The 19215-nt window shown below is 36.0% G+C and overlaps 2 protein-coding genes across 5 annotated transcripts in view; both read left to right on the forward strand.

Annotated features, from left to right (window-relative positions):
• Nucleotides 1-19215, forward strand: part of LOC114480636 (interferon-induced very large GTPase 1-like) — a 691281-nt gene that overhangs the window by 199969 nt on the left and 472097 nt on the right. For all 4 annotated transcript variants that reach the window (XM_028474951.1, XM_028474955.1, XM_028474953.1 and 1 more), the window contains exon 21: nucleotides 3185-3228. In XM_028474951.1, coding sequence (XP_028330752.1) covers nucleotides 3185-3228 — 44 coding nt within the window. The remainder of the gene's footprint in view (nucleotides 1-3184; nucleotides 3229-19215) is intronic.
• Nucleotides 1-19215, forward strand: part of LOC114480637 (interferon-induced very large GTPase 1-like) — a 175055-nt gene that overhangs the window by 124214 nt on the left and 31626 nt on the right. The gene's annotated exons all lie outside the window — the stretch shown is intronic.

The raw sequence follows: 19215 nt of genomic DNA on the forward strand, positions 1-19215 counted from the left end.
ACAGATTTATTATTGTTTGTACGTTCACGCAAGCTCCGGTATAATATAAATTCTGACATGATCGTACGCTACGATCAGATCTCACGTTAGGTCTGACCTCCTGTGCGCAAATCTGAGTGTGTGGATTTGTGGTTCAGTATAGCCTAATGTTGCTGATTCTGAAAATAGAGTATTAAATATACCTCAGCAGCCATTTGAGCATATAAGCACACCTTCAGAACAAATGAAAACAGATTATGATTGTTATTACTGATACCTGCACTTTTTTGTTTTCCTTCAATAAACCCACTGATAAACTCTGCTGCCTGGCAGGAGTGCTAGGTTCACCTAGTGTACAACACGCACGTCGCACACGGATCACAGCAGCGCTGCTTCAGCTGTGCTGGCCCAGCGTGGGAACCCTATACAGAGGGGTTTAGACTTTATCCCACAATGCATTGCGGGCAGCCATTTTGTAAGGCTTTGTTTACCGTGCTTCATTCTTCACGATAGCGCTATTCAATGCACAAACGATATTTCAGTATTCAGTGAAAAATAAAATTCCCTTGCTTTGTTACCAAGGAGAAATCCACTGAGTCACTAGATGAGAAGGCTCTTACTCATTACATGGAGAAAACAGCCGTAAATAGATGTGAGGATCCTTACCAGATCGACAAGTCTGAGTGGAGTACAGACCAGCTTCTCTGTGACAGTCGGTCTTTCTTCAACAGTAGGTGTCTCAGTGGTGGGTTCAGCTAAATCTCTGTCACTATCAAAGTTCTTTGACTTGTCTTTGATTTAAAACAAAATGGGGCTGTCAGATGAAACAAAATACACACTGGCTTAGAACTAATCAAAGTTCTTCGACCAAGCGCATCAAGTTAATGGAAAGTGGGGCTGTCATTTATTTTAGAGTTATTTCTACTTACAAAATTTTCTTAATTTATAGCTTACCTGAAATGAAATGATCCGAACAAACACAAAGTGGTTCATAGCACGTTGCATCGGATCAGTTGATTGCAGCAATCCATGCTTCACCGTTCACTCTTGTGTTCAGCCGCTTCCCCCTGTCCAGAAATAATCTTAGGAATGTGATAAAAGCTAGTTTTATCTTTCCCAGCTTGATTATGGCAGGTGACAATAGCACACGTCATCAGCATTATCACTGGATGAATGAACAACAACAATTTGTGTGTAAACAAAGCCTTCCTAAATGCCTGCCGTCGGAAATATAGACAAGTCCGAACCCCTCTATACAGAGGAAGTGTGTGACGTTATTTGAACCTGCTTTGCATAACATTTCATTGGTGAATGGAGCAATGTCTGATGTATATCTGTGCTACACAAGGTGCCAAAGCTGAGACACTGTCAGCTCAGCCTCCACTGAGGCGTTTTAAAGGATTAGTTCCCCACTGAGCAAACCGACATTAAAACAACATTGAAATGACGTGATTGCCTGACGTTTAATTTAGTTTTTGAACGTCTTTTTGGACCTCGTCTGGAAGTCCCAAAATTACGTCTTCTATATGTCCCAAGAACATGAAATAAGAAAGATGACTCAAGTTGGATTCAAACCACTGGCCTGTGCTTTCAAACATACTTCCTTACCCGATCATTTCTTAACTCATTGGCTGCCAGCCATTTTCAGAACAGAAACCCCACTCACTGCCAGCCATTTTAGAGCTTTTGATTTTGAAGCCCCACAGAATATTTTGTACAATGACTATGAAAAATCTGAAACCAGATTCTGAAAGAATAGACTCTACTTTCATTAGAAAAAAAAAAGTTTCTAGCTTACTTCTTCCATAATCAGCAGGTGTTTCACACAAAATGCCAGTTTCTGAAGCTGAGAAAACAGGCTTTTTCTGAAAAAACCTGTCAGTGACTTTGGGGCTATTTTTTTTTTTTGCTTTAGTTATAACGAACATTGGTTTCCTTCTATAAAAAAAACAAAAACAACACTGAGACTGGGCTTTTGATAGCAAAATTATTATTCTGTTATCTGGGTCAGATTATATGGTATACTTACCGTGTTTTGGTCTTCCTCCAAGTCCCCCCCCAGTCTCCACATTCGCAACTTCCTCCTACAATGACACGCCGAGTCGACCGCTTGGACCGGTGTTACATACTGAGTTTACCTCCGTACTGAGATTAGAACCCTAACCGAGTCCATTAAACAAATAAAACACAAGTCCGTTCACTTCGAAAAGAAAAATAAACAAAAAAGAATTTTTTTTTTTTTAGCAAAAATTCATTTTCCAGAAGTGCGCATGTGCATATACAATCTCAGTACGATGCACACTCAGTACATGACACCGGTTTGTTAATAGTTTTCTCTCACAATCTCTCAATAGTCCACACATGCTCTGCTTGAGTGTGAGCTGCTGGGAGCTTCACAATCAACTCTCGTTATGCCATTTTTTACCTCCTCAAACATCTTTCCTCTCCCTCTGACCTCTGCCCATCACTGGTGATCTATCCTCCAAAGGTGTACTGCTGCCACCTACATGATACCAATTATTCACTACATCATAGTACAAGGCTGATAATCATAGGAGAGCTCTGTCAGAGTGTCTCCTAGCCAACCCCATTATAAAACACAATTGCTTAAGATTGCCAGCCTGACACTGAATATAAAGAGTTGTCAAATAGCAGAGATTTACGCTTTTAGGCTGTGGATGAGTAACATCTCATTTAAACCATCATTTTCAGATATTGAGAATTTACATCAAACCAGTGAACCTCTGAAGAGAGTCTGTGCTGGAGATTCTTCTGCTAACTTGGACTCTGAAGACCAAAAGGATCCTTTTTTACCTCAGTCATTTACCTGTGATAATGACAATGAAGAGAATACTGCAGATATTAAAGGTCAGCTTCTTTTATTCAGTTTAAACATGCAGAATGTCTTAACTTTAATCTGTACTGGTTGTTGAACAGTGTTTGGTGTCCTAATAATGTAAACACAACAGATAATTTTGATTCTGTAATTCTGATCTTGTTGTATCTGGATAGAATGATCCAATCTGAAAAGGATTTTCAAAGGCTTTTCAGATTGGATCATTCTATCTATCTAGGACAAAACTGAAAATCTGATAGCAAAAAAGTTTTTCAAATAATTTTTATCCAGATTACACCTTATGAAAAAAATTGGCCCTGGTGCCGATTTTTCAGTGGGTTTTAATAATGATCTTTCTCTTATGTTCAGATAAGGATGAAGGTTCAAAGACCCAATTCCATGCTACAACAGAGGTAAATAGCTTCTTTAAACATGTTACAAAATGTTACCAGATTTCTCACTGTATAAAAGGTAATTTTGTGTCACATCTATGAAGGGAGTCGGTCCGAGAGATTCTTCTGCTAATCTTCATGTTGAAGACCTAAAGGATCCTCTTTTACCTCCATCTTCTACCAGTGATGCTGACAGTCAAGTCACTGCTACAGGTGTTAAAGGTCAGCTTGGTTTTATTCAGTTTAAACATGCAGAATTGTATACATTTAAATTTTTTTCATTTAAATGTAATAAATAAATAAAATTAAATCTAAACTTTCCCTGTTTTCTGTTTTAGTTAATATAATGTTTCCTTGAGATGAATCATGTCATGTTCAGCCCAGCACAACTGAAGACATTCAAAGAAAGTGACATTGTGCAAGTGGAATTATCCTGAATCTGAACATGAAAAAATGTCAGAAAATAATTCAAGAAATGCATAATTTGTCTCTTCAAAGTTGCATTTCCATCCTCCGTTTACAGTGACACCAAGGGTTTAATAACCATTTTTTAATCTTCTTAGAATTAAATTATATTCACACAGAAGCCAAATCTATCAAGACTTTCACATAACAGTAACTCTATTGGACATCAAACTAAAGACACAAATTTATCTAAAACAATTCATAGTGAGTGTAATTTATCACCTAATCTGATTAGCTCCTGATACTAAGCACATTGTATATTCTCAGAGATCTATTACTATCCAAAATTTCAGTTTCATATGTGGTGTAGTTCCTGAGATATTAGAAGCTGAAAATGGAAGAAAATTTAGAAATTCACATATACCCCCTCAGTACAGTAAATTGGCGATATCACAAAAAGTATTAATCTGATCAAACAAAAAATGTTCAGTGTGCCCAAGACATGGAATGCCCTCTTTGCGATAGATGTTTTTATTACGTTCGGTACAGAAATAGTCACACCACCTATTCATAATGGTAGTCACAGAAAGGTGTTGTGACAAATTCTGTAACAAGTTAAATTTCAAGTGAATTTTCTATCTACAACTTGTGCTTAGATTCATATGAGCATTAAGGGTAACCATTTTTGAAGTTTACTTCTCTAGAAATTAACCATTGTGTGCTTTGGACATATGATTTGCAAACTGAGAGTTCATCTGACATCACAGAATGCTGAAAATTACGATAGTAAAGTAAATAAAGATTACAAACAGATCAGCATCAGTGGTCACATTTATTGCCGGGTATCAAGATATTTTTTTTTTCATTGAATGAGAAGACTGTGCTTTATAGAAGCACAAAGTCAAAAACATTACTGCTGAAACGGGCTGCTTTACAAGGAGCAGTGAGGTTCCGCATTAGGGCTGTAAATTAATGCTCACTTTGGGCTGTGATTGGAGGAAACCCTCTTCCTTCCTCTTAGCTTTTATAGGAGGGGCGGGGCCAACAGTGAAAGTTGGTGACACACAATGGTCACAATAATCAGTCTCAGCCAATAGCAAAATTCAACCCTCAGAGGGCAGTGACTGACATTTTACAAGTAAATACGCTAAATTAAAATACTTTTAGTAAATGTGAAGATTTGGAAAAGGATTAAAAAACAGCACTACTTAATACCCAAATGTATATGTATTCATCATAAAAAAAGTGGGTTTGATGTATAGTTACTCTTTAAGTAAAAGAAACATTAGTTAAAATGTACATATTATAACCTCATATTTGTTTTATTTCTAGAGACAAACCTGATGACCGTTATGAAGGATCTTGGTTTGGAACGGCACAGCAAAGAGAAGCTATCACTCAGCAAAATACTTCAAATTGATGACAAGACATTAAACGAAGAACCAGACAAAAGTAAATCAGACCTTCCATGGTATTTTATGAAGAAATTAATGATGGTTAATGTGACAGCAAGGAATATAAAACACATGAAACAGTTAAGATCCAACAGTGATGATGCTTCAAAGACCACAGAAGTTGATTTTGAGAACTTGCTTGAAATCTCTAATTCAGAAGACATGGTGAATCCTCTGGATGTGATCACTGCTCTCTTTCTGTGTTCTGATGGGTTTGTTCAGCAGGAAATGGCTCTTAAAATGTCAATGTGTCAGTTTTCTGTGCCTCTTCTGCTTCCCAATTGTGACAGTCAACAGTGCACATTGATGCTGTGGGCTATGAGAGACATTGTAAAGCAGTATAGACCTGAAGCTCTTTCAGAGTCCAAGGGTTTCACTGAAGAAAGAATAGTCCTCTCTAATCTACCAATGGTCTCCTTTGTGAGACTGGGTGAGTGCTCCCTGTCAAAGTCAGAGACCCTGAACAAGCTGCTGAGTAACTCACAGCAGTACCATGACATCTTTGTTCACCACAACATGGAATGTGGTGACAGTCCACGAAGAATATCAAATGGGTTGACTGAAATTACTTGGTACCTTCCTTGTGGCAACAAAAACATTGATGTTTTCAGTCAACCAGTGGCAGTGGCTAACCTTCGTGGGGACATTGAATCTTTTGAAACACAATATGCATTCTTGTGTCAAACATCTGTAGCAGTTTTTGTGTTTCTTGACAAGTTAGATGCCAAATGTACCAGTAATCTGCTGTCTACCCAAACCCACAAGGCACAGATTTTTTTGGTGGTTAACAATACAAACAAACAAATTAATGTCAGCGCTCTAAAGGAAGTGTCAACAAAGTTAGGTCTGACTCAAAACATCATAATTCGGAACAAAGATGTAAATGATGTAAGTTTCGTAAATTTTTTGAGGGCAGCAGTCAGTGAAGTGATTTCAAAGACAGACAGAAAGATGAGTATTGAGCAGATGGCTGACATTGCCCAAGAACTGGGAATCCGGGTCGATGAAGACTCTCCTGAGTGTCAAACAGCAAAACAACATGCTGATGCCATCACTGCAAAGATTGAAGATCCATTGACATTCAAAGAACAGCAGCTTCCATTACAAGGCCAAATATGGAAGGAACTGACAAGTCTAGAGAAAGAAGAGTTTCGCCTTCGAAAACTTGGATCTGAAAACATAGAAAAGTATAAAAGTGACCTGAAGGAAAAGAAAGAAAAACTTCGAAAAAAACAAAACTCCTATGACATGTCAAATGCTTTGACATGCTTTATCAATGCATTATCGTTGCAGCAAAAAGAAAGGAGCTACTTTTTGAAGTGGATGAGGATAAATCTTGACAATATGTCTTGCATTAAACTGTCTGAACTCAGGAAACTCTACAAAGAAAAATGGAAGAGCTCCGAGAACAAAGAGGAGATCAAACAACTTGACCAACAACTGACCAACAGTTCACTGGGGATTGAACATTTTTTTCGTGAAATGGGTCAGATCTACGAAGCTTCACGGTCCCTTTCAGAAACAGATCTATCCCGACAACAACTGAATAATTTACCTAAACTTTGTGCACAGTTGTTACTGGATGGATTTCCTCTTGAACTTGTGGATGGAGATGCATCCAACATACCCCATCAATGGGTCAGTGATGTTCTCTCTCAGCTTAATGAAATGGTTTCTCCAAAGAACAAGATCCTGGTGGTCACAGTACTTGGAGTTCAGAGCACAGGAAAGTCCACTCTCCTTAACACCATGTTTGGAGTGCAGTTTGCAGTCAGCAGTGGTCGATGCACTCGAGGAGCCTTCATGTTGCTCATCAAAGTCCATGAAGAGTTTAAGTCAGACTTAAACTGTGACTTCATTGTGATCATTGACACTGAGGGCCTAAAGTCATCTGAGCTTGCACAACTAGACAATAGCTATGAACATGACAATGAGCTTGCAACACTTGTTGTGGGGCTGAGTGATTTAACTATTGTAAACATTGCAATGGAGAATTTAAGTGAAATGAAGGACATCCTTCAAATAGTGGTGCATGCATTTCTCAGGATGAAGAACGTGGGAAAGAAGCCGAAATGTCACTTTGTTCACCAGAATGTGTCTGATATGTCAGCCCATGAGAAGAACTTACGAGACCGGAAACTGCTCCTACAACAGCTGAATGAGATGACCCAGGCAGCAGCTAGAATGGAAAAGAAAGAAGAATACAAGAGCTTCACTGATGTGATGGAGTACAATCCAGACACTGGGAACTGCTACATTCCTGGACTCTGGAATGGAAACCCACCAATGGCTCCAGTCAATGCAGGGTACAGTGAAGGTGTTTATGAGCTAAAAAAAAACATAATTCAACTACTGGGTATGTGCAATTATTCAAAGAATGATATCAGTGACTTTACGGAGTGGATAAGAAGCTTGTGGAATGCAGTAAAGCATGAAAACTTCATCTTGAGCTTCAGAAACAGCCTTGTAGCCGACGCCTACATGAGACTTTGTACAGAGTTCAACAAATGGGAATGGGAGTTCAAAAAAGAAATGTACATCTGGGGCACAAATGCAGAGACCAAAATATCCAACTTCGGAAAAGCTCAAACTATTGGCATGAATGAATTACTCTCAAGATTAAAAACTGAAACTATCACAGTGCTGTGCCAATGGGAAGAAAAACTTCTGGAGAACCTAACAAAGTACTTCACTCAAACTGAGGGTCATGTCCACCTGGTGGAAGGACACAGAGCAGAATTTGAAAACAGTGCAAAGAGTCTTCGACGGGAATTGGAAAACTCTGTCCTTCATCAGCTCTCAGCAGCAGCAGAGATTAGACAGGGAATGGTGGAAATTGACCGGATTAAGAAAAATCATACCAAAGAAATTGAAAAAGCAGTGTGTGCACTGATTGATAAGTGTCGAAAAACTAAATACAACATGACTGATCAACAACTGGGCGCAGAATTTAACAAGATGTGGAATGAAACTCGTGATAGATTACCCTTTTCTGAACAAAAACCCAAAAATATTTTCAACGAGGTATCCCATTGCCTCAGAACCAATCTGTCAAACAAAGGGAGCCATACAAATGAACTGCTGGGTCAGAAAAGACTTGAAGATTGTGGGCGGGAACCATTCAAATACAAACCTGAAGGACAGATCAAGAAAATAAAACATAAAGTAAAGACATGGCTCAACATACCAGACCACATTGCAGCTTTACAACACAGCGCAAACAGCATCATTGAAGCTTGCACAATGTCTATAAATGAGAAAATGGCCAAAAAAAGTGACTACCACAATGCCTACATTCAGGAGATATTGAACATCATTGATGAACGTCTACAAAATGACAAAGATGTTCAGACAGACATTGAGTTTGAAGTTTATCTGAAACAGCACATCTGTGGATTTGCAGCCAGAACATTTCAGGAACTGCATCAGAATTTTCTTCAAACCAATGATCCATACAGATGTTTGATGAAAAACAAGAAAAAGTTTTGCGCAGATTTCAAAGACGTCTTCCATAAACGGGACCAGTGCCAGAAGAAGGCTGAAGAGTTTGCAGATCAGTGTCTGAAGCCTGCTGTGGAAGACCGTGTGAATCGTGATCTGGGCCTCAATATCACTGATGAGATGCTGAAATGTCAGGAGTTTAGCACACGAATCAACTTTCAGTATTCAATTTTACTGGATTTGCTTTCAAAGAAACATTTTTTTGAATATCACAGATACAACACAGAATATGAACTTTATGTAAAGTCCTGGATTTTAGAACAAATAGAGAAACATTTTTCAACCTGCTCCAAACTTTCTGAGTTTGAGGAACAACTTCTTGAATCAATCATCAGTAGCATTGAAGATGCCATCAAAAATGTTTCAAAGAACACAAATAAAAATTTAAAGTCGTTTGTTGAAAATATCTGCAAAGAACTTGAAGCTAAACTGGCCATTTCCCAAGATGCTCTTGGTGCTTTTATGATCCTGAACAATGCAAACCAGAAGCAATTTGCAGATTCACTCACAAAGTGTTTGAAGGACATAAAACAAGATTTGAAGAACAAGTTTCAAAAAACAAACATCCAAACTAAGTTAAAGAATCTTCACATGAAGCCCCAGAATGAGCTTTTCACCAGAGTGATTGGATGTGGTAAACAGTGTCCGTTCTGTGAAACGCCCTGTGATGCAGGTGGAAAAGCTCACACTGAACACTGGGCATCTTTGCATCGGCCAGAAGGTCTGGGTAGATACAGGTTTACTGCCACACAGAAACTTGTCACTGACATCTGCTCTTCTTCTGTGATCAGTGATAAAAAATTCCGTTGCCATCAAACAAATGACCAATATCACCCTTACAAGGATTACAAGGAGATTTTCCCAGACTGGAAAATTTCTCCTGATGTGAGTCTGGAGGCATCAGACTACTGGAAATATGTCATGACAACGTACAATCAAGAATTTGCTATGAAATATAATGCAGAGCCTGCTGAAATACCAGAATCCTGGTATAATATTTCATACAAACAGGCAGAAGAAAGTCTTAAAGAGTCATTTAGACTCAAGGATCCAGATTTACAACCACAAAAAACACCACATCAAGACCAGGTGTCGTCCCTTGAAGATGAGTAAATCTTAATCAGTATGTCGAGAGTTAAATTCATACACAAATCTTTTGTGGGTCCTTTTTACAAGGTGTGGTCTGAACTCTACCACTTTAAGGTGTTTCTGGTTTAATCGACAAAGTATTTTAAGATTCTGAAAATACTGAATTTGTAGATCTGCCCAATGACTTATTTGGTTACTAATATATTTGTACATTTTATAAAAGCTTCCCACACAAGAAAAATACTATTAGTAAAACTGTAGTGATGGTCATGATTTGAAATTAAACTAAACTGAGAATTGTCAATAATATATTTGATTTTCAATATTTGTTATTTTTGATTCATACTTTTGATTATCCTTATTTTGTAATCAGCACTGTTTCACATGTTATGTATCTTATATTTACAATCCTATTGCTCATAAATCTTTACCTGTAAACATTTTTTTAATTTGTTGACTTGGAAGAACTGATGGAATTTTTTTCAATGTTTGAGTTTGTGTTTAATGTTTGCATCATTCAATGTAACTTTTTAATAATGAGCATGCAGTTCATTGATTAGCTAATCAATAAAATATATCTTCATTGATTATATTTGTGCTTTTTCCCTAATCCTCCATCATACTTATAACCTGCCTAATCCTGTAATGATCACAAGAATCTGCAGGTGCCAATCCCTACACAGGAAGCAGGATGGTTCTTTAAATAAGTTTAGTTTATATCATTTTTAACAATTATATGCACTAACATTTGTTTAGAAAATACAAAACTTGTCTTTTCTTTTATTCTTTAAAAGCCGAAGTTCAATCAACCATGCATTATTTATTCTTACATGTAATTATTTAAGAGATTAATATTGTACATTTTAGACAGAAGCAGAGTTTAAAGAGAATAAATATGGTGTGAAAAAAATCATACAGAGTCCACAGATATGCTTTAAGAGTAATTTACACAAAAAATCCATTCAGCACCAAACCACCTCCAAATATCTTATTGTATATTAACAATGAATTAGTGTCTGTGAACAACACACAAGTTAAAATAAGAATGATTTAAGAGAGGCAGCGATGCATTTGTTTTGATCATTAATAATTTAACATTTACTTTTAATTTGCTAGAGATTTGTTTGTATGAAATAAAGTGTAAACATTATTCTGCTTCTTCATGAATTACAATGACAAATTAATTCATTAAAGTCTATAGATTTAAAGCTATTTTAAAATGCAAGTCTTTTATTCATTACTATACTGTATATATTATACTGAAGCATTAATACAAATTATTTAAAAAAAAAAAAGAAGTGGATTTGTTAATGACAGCTGTCTCTTAATAGTTTTAACTTTGCTCACTGACAAAATAAATAATAGATCTGTGGCTGTTAGAGTTACAAATTATAACCTAACAATTAAATTCTGCTGCTGTACAAAACCAAAATTCCCCACTGATGTCTCAGAAAACGTCTGCTCCACATCTTCATCAGCTTTTGTTTAATTCAATAGAATGTAATGAAGTTTAATATTTTTTGTGAAAAATTGTGCACTTTACCATGACAGAATAAATAAAAAGAAATCAAATGAAATTGAAAAAAGATTAATCTCTGAAACTTTGACTTATGTAATAGAGTAGATTAATGCGCTTTTTATTCTGACTGATACTCTGAATATTTATATGTGATGTAATGAGGACTTCTTTTTCTAGTTGATGGAACTACCCTTCATATAGACATGTTGCTTGGAGGATCTCCTCTACCTAATGTTCCCTGCAGAGCAGAAACAGACAGTGATGACAGCAGTGAAAACCCTTCTCTGCTGGACTAAACAATAATATAATAAGTGACTGATGTTTTTCATATTTGGGGGATTTAATTAAATTAAGTAAAGAAATCCTCTGATATGATGGTCTTAGAGTAAAGTTAGAGCCAACAGATTACATCAGAAACAATATGCACAGGTAACCTGTACAGAGCAACTAGAACCATGAACAAAGACAGGAGAATTGGATGGATTTTGTGTTTGAGAAGATAAAAAGTAAAGTTCACATTTCATTACAAATACATTGTGAGTGTTGTGTAATAGTCTCATAATGTAGAGGTTTGGTGTGGTCCCATAATAATAATGATAAACTTATTTTATATCATGATTTTCCAAAATCCAAAGATCCCTAAATGATATATATTATATACTAAATAATAATCACTTAAATTATATTCATAACCTGCTTAATCTTGTACAGGGACACAATGATATGCAGGTGTTAATCCCTACACAGGACACAGGGTGATTCCTTCATGAAATGTATTTAAATGTTTATTTTTATTGAAGTTTTAGCAATAACTGCATTTACATTACTTTAACACTTCTCCTTGTGTTTTAAATGCTAAAGCAAATTTAACCAGGCATTATTCATTTTTACATGTAATTATTCTAATTAAAATGTTAGACAGAGACACAGTTTAAAACAGAATATATATATAATTTATAAAGTGTATGAAAATAATATATTACATCGTACAGTCCACAGAAACGCTTGAAGAGTCATTTTGAATCAAGAATGAGAGACATGTAAACCCATGTAAATTTGCGATGGTAAAACAGGGGACGGGACCCAGATAAGCAAACTGCTTCTCTCGTCTCCTTTTTCAGCATGTACAAGAAAAAAAAAAAAAAAAATGTAAAAAAAAAAGTGAATGTAACCATGTCGGAAATAAACTGAATAAATAAAAAATAAAATAAATAAAAGAATCCATCCAGCACCAAACCCAGAACAGCCCCTCATTCCACTAATGCTAAATATTTTGTGATTTATTCATGCAGTTCATCATAACCACATGTGACAAAATATCCTTTAACTACAATTTATTTGCACAATGTTATTTTAATAAAATAAAAAAATCACTAATCCCTATTTTTGCTGTGAAATAATTTCCCACAGCCTGAAAATGATTCATAGAACATCCAAATGTGACACAGATTAACAAGATCCCTCACTTTATAAATGAGGGGTGATTTGGGGATACCAATATGATGCTTAATGAAAAATAGATGTATTTATATTGTAGTTTATTTAGTGGTTCAACAAATTGACAGGGCACATTATTTATTATTGTGTCTGTGAACAACCCATAGTTAATGTGAGGATGGTTTATGGAGACATTTTCTATTGACTGATGCATTAGTTTTTATCATTAACTTGTTTCATTTGCCATTTTACAAGGTACTGTTAATATGAAATAAACAACAAAGTGTAAACACAATTTAATTTGTTTATAAATTATAATGTATGAACAAGAAAAATATTTTTTAAATGGACTTGATTTATATAGCGCTTTATCACCACACTGAAGCAGTCTCAAAGCGCTTTACATATCAGCTCATTCACCCAATCACTCTCACATTCACACACCAGTGGGACAGGACTGCCATGCAAGGCGCTAGTCGACCACTGGGAGCAACTTAGGGTTCAGTGTCTTGCCCAAGGACACTTCGACACATAGTCAGGTACTGGGATCGAATCCCCAACCTCTCGATCAGAAGACGACCCACAACCACCTGAGCCACGGTCGCCCTTTTTAGAGTCTATAGATTGACAAAATGCACAAAAAACTTTTGAAATGCAAGGCCTTTTTAATTAGTATTAAAAACTATAATTTATTTCAATTTGATAGCAATAATAAATGTAAGTAAGAACAAAGTATGGTAGTTAATGAGTGCCTACCTTAAAAATATATTTTACTTTTATCTGTTATTTTCAAAGATAAATAATAAAAACTATAACCAAACAATTGATTAAAACACAATGTATCAGAAAACATCTCATCCACATTTATCTTAGCTTTTTTATATATAAAAAAATATTCCTCTACGAAACTTTGACTTACATAATATAGAAGACGAATAAACCATTCTGAGGCTCTGAAGATCAATATGTGCTGTAATGAGAACTTCTTCTGCGAGGTGATGGAACTTCAATTCATATAAACAGCCTGATGTTCTCTGCAGAGCAGATGAAACTCCTCCTTAAAATCCTGGCTCCTCCTCCCCTACATAAGAATATAAGCTCCTCCCTCTCAAACTATCTCAAAACAAACATAGCAAAGGCAAGTTAATATCACGGTTAATATCTTTACATTCAGTATATAGATAATCCAGTATATAGATAAACCGAAGAGCGCTCACAATCAGTTCCACTTTTAGTAGCAGTTATACCACCTTGTATCACCTTTGACATGATCTGACATGTTTGTGGCCCAATTCGACGCAGTGGTTGAACAAAACAATGGACTATCGTCTTAAATGGACTATTTCTGTGGTCATTAGAGGTGAGGAGGAGAAGGAAGACTGTTAATGATTTACTGCTGCTGTTAGTGAAACAGTGCTGGATTAGTGTGTGTGGAGCTGATGTGACTGAGCCAGATACAAAAGTGTGATCAAACTGTCTTTCCATTAAACATATTATGAAAATAGTTCTGTGACAAAATGGGTGAGAATACAACATTTGTTCCATCAATTTAAAATATTGTACTAATTTAGCATTGCTAATTAATTGTTGAGTATTAGTTAATTCATTCATGGAACATGTGTTCTTTGTTTCTTACCTTGTCCACCATGTGTTCCAGGGACTACAGGAGGGCGGAGCCCATCATTTCCTGTATTTATATCCTGGGTGACATCTCCAGTGATGTCATTGGTGATGTCACTAGGTGAAACCAAGGGGTGGGAGGTAAAATTATGATACAATGAGTAATTGATAAAAGTTATTTAATGGGGATGTAACGATTAATCGTAAGGCAGTTAAAAATCGATTCATAGGTATCACGGTTGATATCGATTTTTTGAAAATTGAATCGCAGTACTTTTTTTAACCAGCAATCCAGAAATGTAGACGGCAGGCGGAGTCTGCTAAAACTTTCTTTCTGGCCGCCTTCTACTCTTAAATATGTTCATAAATGATTCCTTACCTCTTTAGCACCAAAAAATATCTGTATTATTACGTGAATATCTGTAAAAGTCACGTTTTTTTTTTTTTTTATTAGCTCTGTCTGCTCGCATAGCTTCTCTTCTTCACTGCACAGAATATCTGCATGGCAACCAACCACTGGGTTACCAGCGTCCTCTGCTGGTCCAAACAAATATCTGACGTAAATACAGGGCAATGACTTTTTTTTTTTTAAATCCAATTGTTAAGGCACAAAGTACATTTTTTAAAAAGAAAAATAACTATTATGTAGTTTTGCATTGTTTACTATAGAACCAGAATTCAAATTAATAGGCTTCTTCTTCACTTGTATTATTCCTTTACTTATTTAATTCAAGATTTATTTTTAGTTAAGGGAGAGAGAGAGAGAAATCAGTGTTGGGACTGGAATTTAAATGGGGTCACTTGAAATTCCGGAAAAATCTAAATCGTTTTTTAAATTATAACACAATCTGAAACAACTACATTTCATTTTGTGAATCTAGTTCAACTAAATATATAAAAAAAAAAAAACAATGGGGTCACAATCCAAAAAAGCTTGGGAACCACTGAACTAAACACTGATTCTTTCCATTTATTTACAAATAAGAGAGAGGGGGTACTAGAGCCAAAACAGTTAGAGAACCACTGCTTTAGGGTGTTCAATTAATGTGTCACTGACCGTGACGTGAAGCCGTTTTCTTCACCTCTAGAGCTTCGTCAATAGTTTTTTCTTATGCTGAGCGAGTCAACAGATCAAGTTGGATGCAGAGTGATATGGAGGACAAAGTTTGGCCTAAGTTCTCAAACGTGCTTCCACACATTTGAGAATAAAGGAGCTCAACAGCAGGTAAATCACTACAACATCCAACATTTGTTCTGTTTGGAAGAAACAAAACGTATCGTTAGCCTCTCTGGTAGCTCGTCTGATGCTAGCGTGTGTGCACACAAATGTTTGTGTGCGTGTCTGTGCGCGCTTGTGTTTGTGTGCGCACACAAGTGTTCGAGTGTGTGTGCTTGTTTGTGTGACTTGCATGATGTGTTCGTGTGCACGTGTGTTTGTGTGTGAGAGATACTTCTTTATTTTAGTTTCTTCAGCTTAAGCAGGTTTTATGTATAAATTTAAATTGTACACAATGGTGGTAATAGTTTAAAGATAAAGCCTCAAGTTTTAATTTTTGATCTAAAGTGTCAGTGAGGACACTGGTCTGTAATGGAGTGAGGCTGGATTCATTGCATTTAAACAGGGGTTAATATAAATCAAATGTGCTTGATATAGTATTTTTAAGGTACTTGTACTTAAAAAAAAAACAAATATATATAAATACACATATATGTGTGTCAGTCTATGTGTGTGTTTTGCTCTTTGGCCTAACCTTAACCAAATACTGAATAAAAGTTCATTATTGAAATGTGTGAGGTTTTTATTGATTTCTTGTTTTTGTTACCTTGTAGAATGTTAAAGTAATGTTTTATTTCAATGTGAAATACTGTGATTTTAGATTCTGTTTTAGTCCATATAGATTTATGAATGAAATATGTTTTAATTTACTATTTACATTTTCTCTAGAGTATAATAGAGCTGCAGCCTTTTTTTTTATCTTTATTTTGTCACTGCAGGTTTTTAACAAATATATTTCCAACATCCATCCAAAACAGTCAAACACACAAACATTCACAGAAGAGGTGAGTTATTGATTCTGAGAACAAGTTACAAAAGGCGTAATTTTAAATACAGGTTGGTTTGGTTTATATTATGAATCATTTTCAATGTTACTTCTTTGCTTTTATTGTACAGACAGATTTTAGAGCAGAGGTCACCAACCCTTCTGAAACTGTGAGATACTTCATAGATACTGAAAAGTCTGAAGAACTACCAGTTAGAAAAACACTTATTTTTATTTCTTTTTCTTTTAATTTTTCTTTTATAAAAAGGAGAAAAAAATAGAAAAAAAGCACTTCCTATAAAACAAATGTTCACAGTTTCACTTTAATTAGAGGATAAGATAATAAGGAAGGTTAACAGTAACTTAGAAAGGTAGGAAATGTTAAAGTTTCATGCAACACTATTTCTCCTAATTTAATTAATTGTTTCATTTCATTTTCATCACATTTCATAGAAAATTATCATCTTCCTCTTTTCCTGGCTACAAAAAAAACTACTTTTAACTAATTATAAAACATAACAATATTGTAAAATGTAACAAATGTCATATTTTATGAACATCCACCTTGCGTTTTTAAAAATGTATCTTACACATTACATTATATATAACATAACAACTCATGCACCCAATCTGCAACACTTAAAAACATTTGATACAATGATTCACTGAAAACTTGATCACGTGCAGCAGTATTTATGTAGTGGAGATAATGATGATAGTTCAGGATAGGCACTGGTTCTGTGTTGTGCACTAGGTTCACACCAGGGTGTCGGCCAGAACACCACTTAATGCCACTGTTCTAAAGTGTGATGAAGAAAAGAGCAGAGAGAGGTTTCACACTCAACTTCTTCTTTACTTGGTTTGTGTGTGTGTGTGTGGTTTCTATAAAGACATAACAAAATTAATTTACAATAATAAAGAATAACAAACATAAATTAACTTCATTTATGTAAAGTAACATTATCAACTTAATATAAAATATATATTCACACAGAGAAAGTAATTCAATTGTTAATATCACCCATTCTCATTCACCCTATTAACATATAAAACACAGAATTCACAGTTACTTAAACATACCAGTCTTATATTAAGTTACTGCTAACCATCTTTATGTAACATTTCCAGTTATAAAACATCTTTAACTGCAGAAACCCACAGGCTGCTTCCGTTGTGAAATACCCAGCATGACACTACATCCTGTCACTGAACCAACCCAACCAACCAGCAGCCTGATTAAACACACTTAATTCATACTAACAACTTAGAACTACTGCTCAAACAGCTAGTCCATGCTGTTGTTACCTCTAGACTGGATTATTGTAATTCTCTTTTAGCAGGCTGCCCGAGCAAGTCGCTTAAGACACTTCAGCTGGTTCAAAATGCTGCAGCACGTGTACTGACTAAAACTAGGAGAAGAGATCACATTACTCCTGTATTAGCCTCTCTGCATTGGCTTCCCATAAAATATAGAATAGAATTCAAGATTCTTCTTCTCACTTATAAAGCCCTAAATGGACAGGCACCAGTCTTTCTCAAGGAGCTTGTAGTGCCATACAATCCCCCCAGAACACTACGCTCTCAAAATGCTGGACTACTCGTTGTTCCATTTGTCTCTAGAAGTAGTATAGGAGGAAGATCTGCTTCTTCCCTTGTGTGTTTGCTCCTGTACTCCTTCTGGCTTTTGTCTTGCAGGTCCGTGGGATCCTCAGTGTAGAGTTACAGAGTCTCAACAACTCTGTCTCCACCCTTTCCTCTGCACACACCCAACACAGCATAACATGGATGGCTGTTCATCATAGGAATGGGATCCACACAAGGTTCCTGCTGCTTAACAGAAGGTTTTCCTTGCCGCCATGATGAATTCATGTTGGGTGTGGGATACATATGTATGTGTATATACGTATATATGCATATGTGTGTATCCATAAAATGAAGAGTTCGTCCTAAGACTGCTCTACTGTAAAGTGTCTTGAGATACTATTGGTTATGATTTGGCGCTATACAAATAAAAGATTGATTGATTGAAACATAACCCATACAACACTACGTTATAATAGTACAAAGAAACATGCTTTCAATCAGACATGACACATGTAGAACTGACGCACAGAGCCAGGCCCACCACCATGAACGTACCAATCACACCACCATCACACAGGCTCGTGCCTTCACAATGTTCTAAATAGTCAAAAATATAACAGTACTTATAAGCAAAGTGATATTAAAATTTGTTCATTTTCATGAAAAACTGGACAAAAAAAAAACCTATCTCAATAAATGATTAACTGTTTCCTGGTAATGATCACATTTCCTGTCTGGGTTCTGTAAAAGTGAAAGTTAGAGAAAAGCAGCAGTAGCTCACTGAGCGCTCCCATTGCTGTTGAGTTGCTGAGAAATACAGAGGAATGACTTTTTCCTCCAAAAACCACTTTCAACAAAATAACTTTTTATATTACAATGAATGATCTCCTTTACAAAGTATGTACCCTCAGAAAGTCAATTGCAATTACATTCTCAATTACTAAAGTTCAATTAAAATAATCACAGCCTGAAATAAATAACCTAATAAAAGTGGAAATGTAAGCAACTTTGAGAAAAACAAACTATTAGAGCCTCACCTGCTGTGCACGAATCAGCTCCTGCTGCTTCACATCAGATGTTTGCATCTGGAGCATCACCTTGGACACATCCTTTTTTGACTGGAAGAAAAAGTTAAAAAAACACTTAATGGGACTTGGATTACTGTCAAACATTCATTTAGTTCTCGTGGTATCACCAAGAACATACTACAACAGAAGGGGCTGCACCTACCTCTGAGTGTGTCAGACACTGAAGGTGATGGTGAAGCAGGTGATCAGGCTGTTGGGGCTCCAGACTGTGGTGATGGGTCGACTCAGTGGCACCATCACTGGTTTTAATGTCACTTTTTAAAAGAGAC

This window comes from Gouania willdenowi, chromosome 18 (genome assembly GCF_900634775.1).
Source record: "Gouania willdenowi chromosome 18, fGouWil2.1, whole genome shotgun sequence".
In the NCBI taxonomy this organism is placed as follows: Eukaryota; Metazoa; Chordata; class Actinopteri; order Blenniiformes; family Gobiesocidae; genus Gouania; species Gouania willdenowi.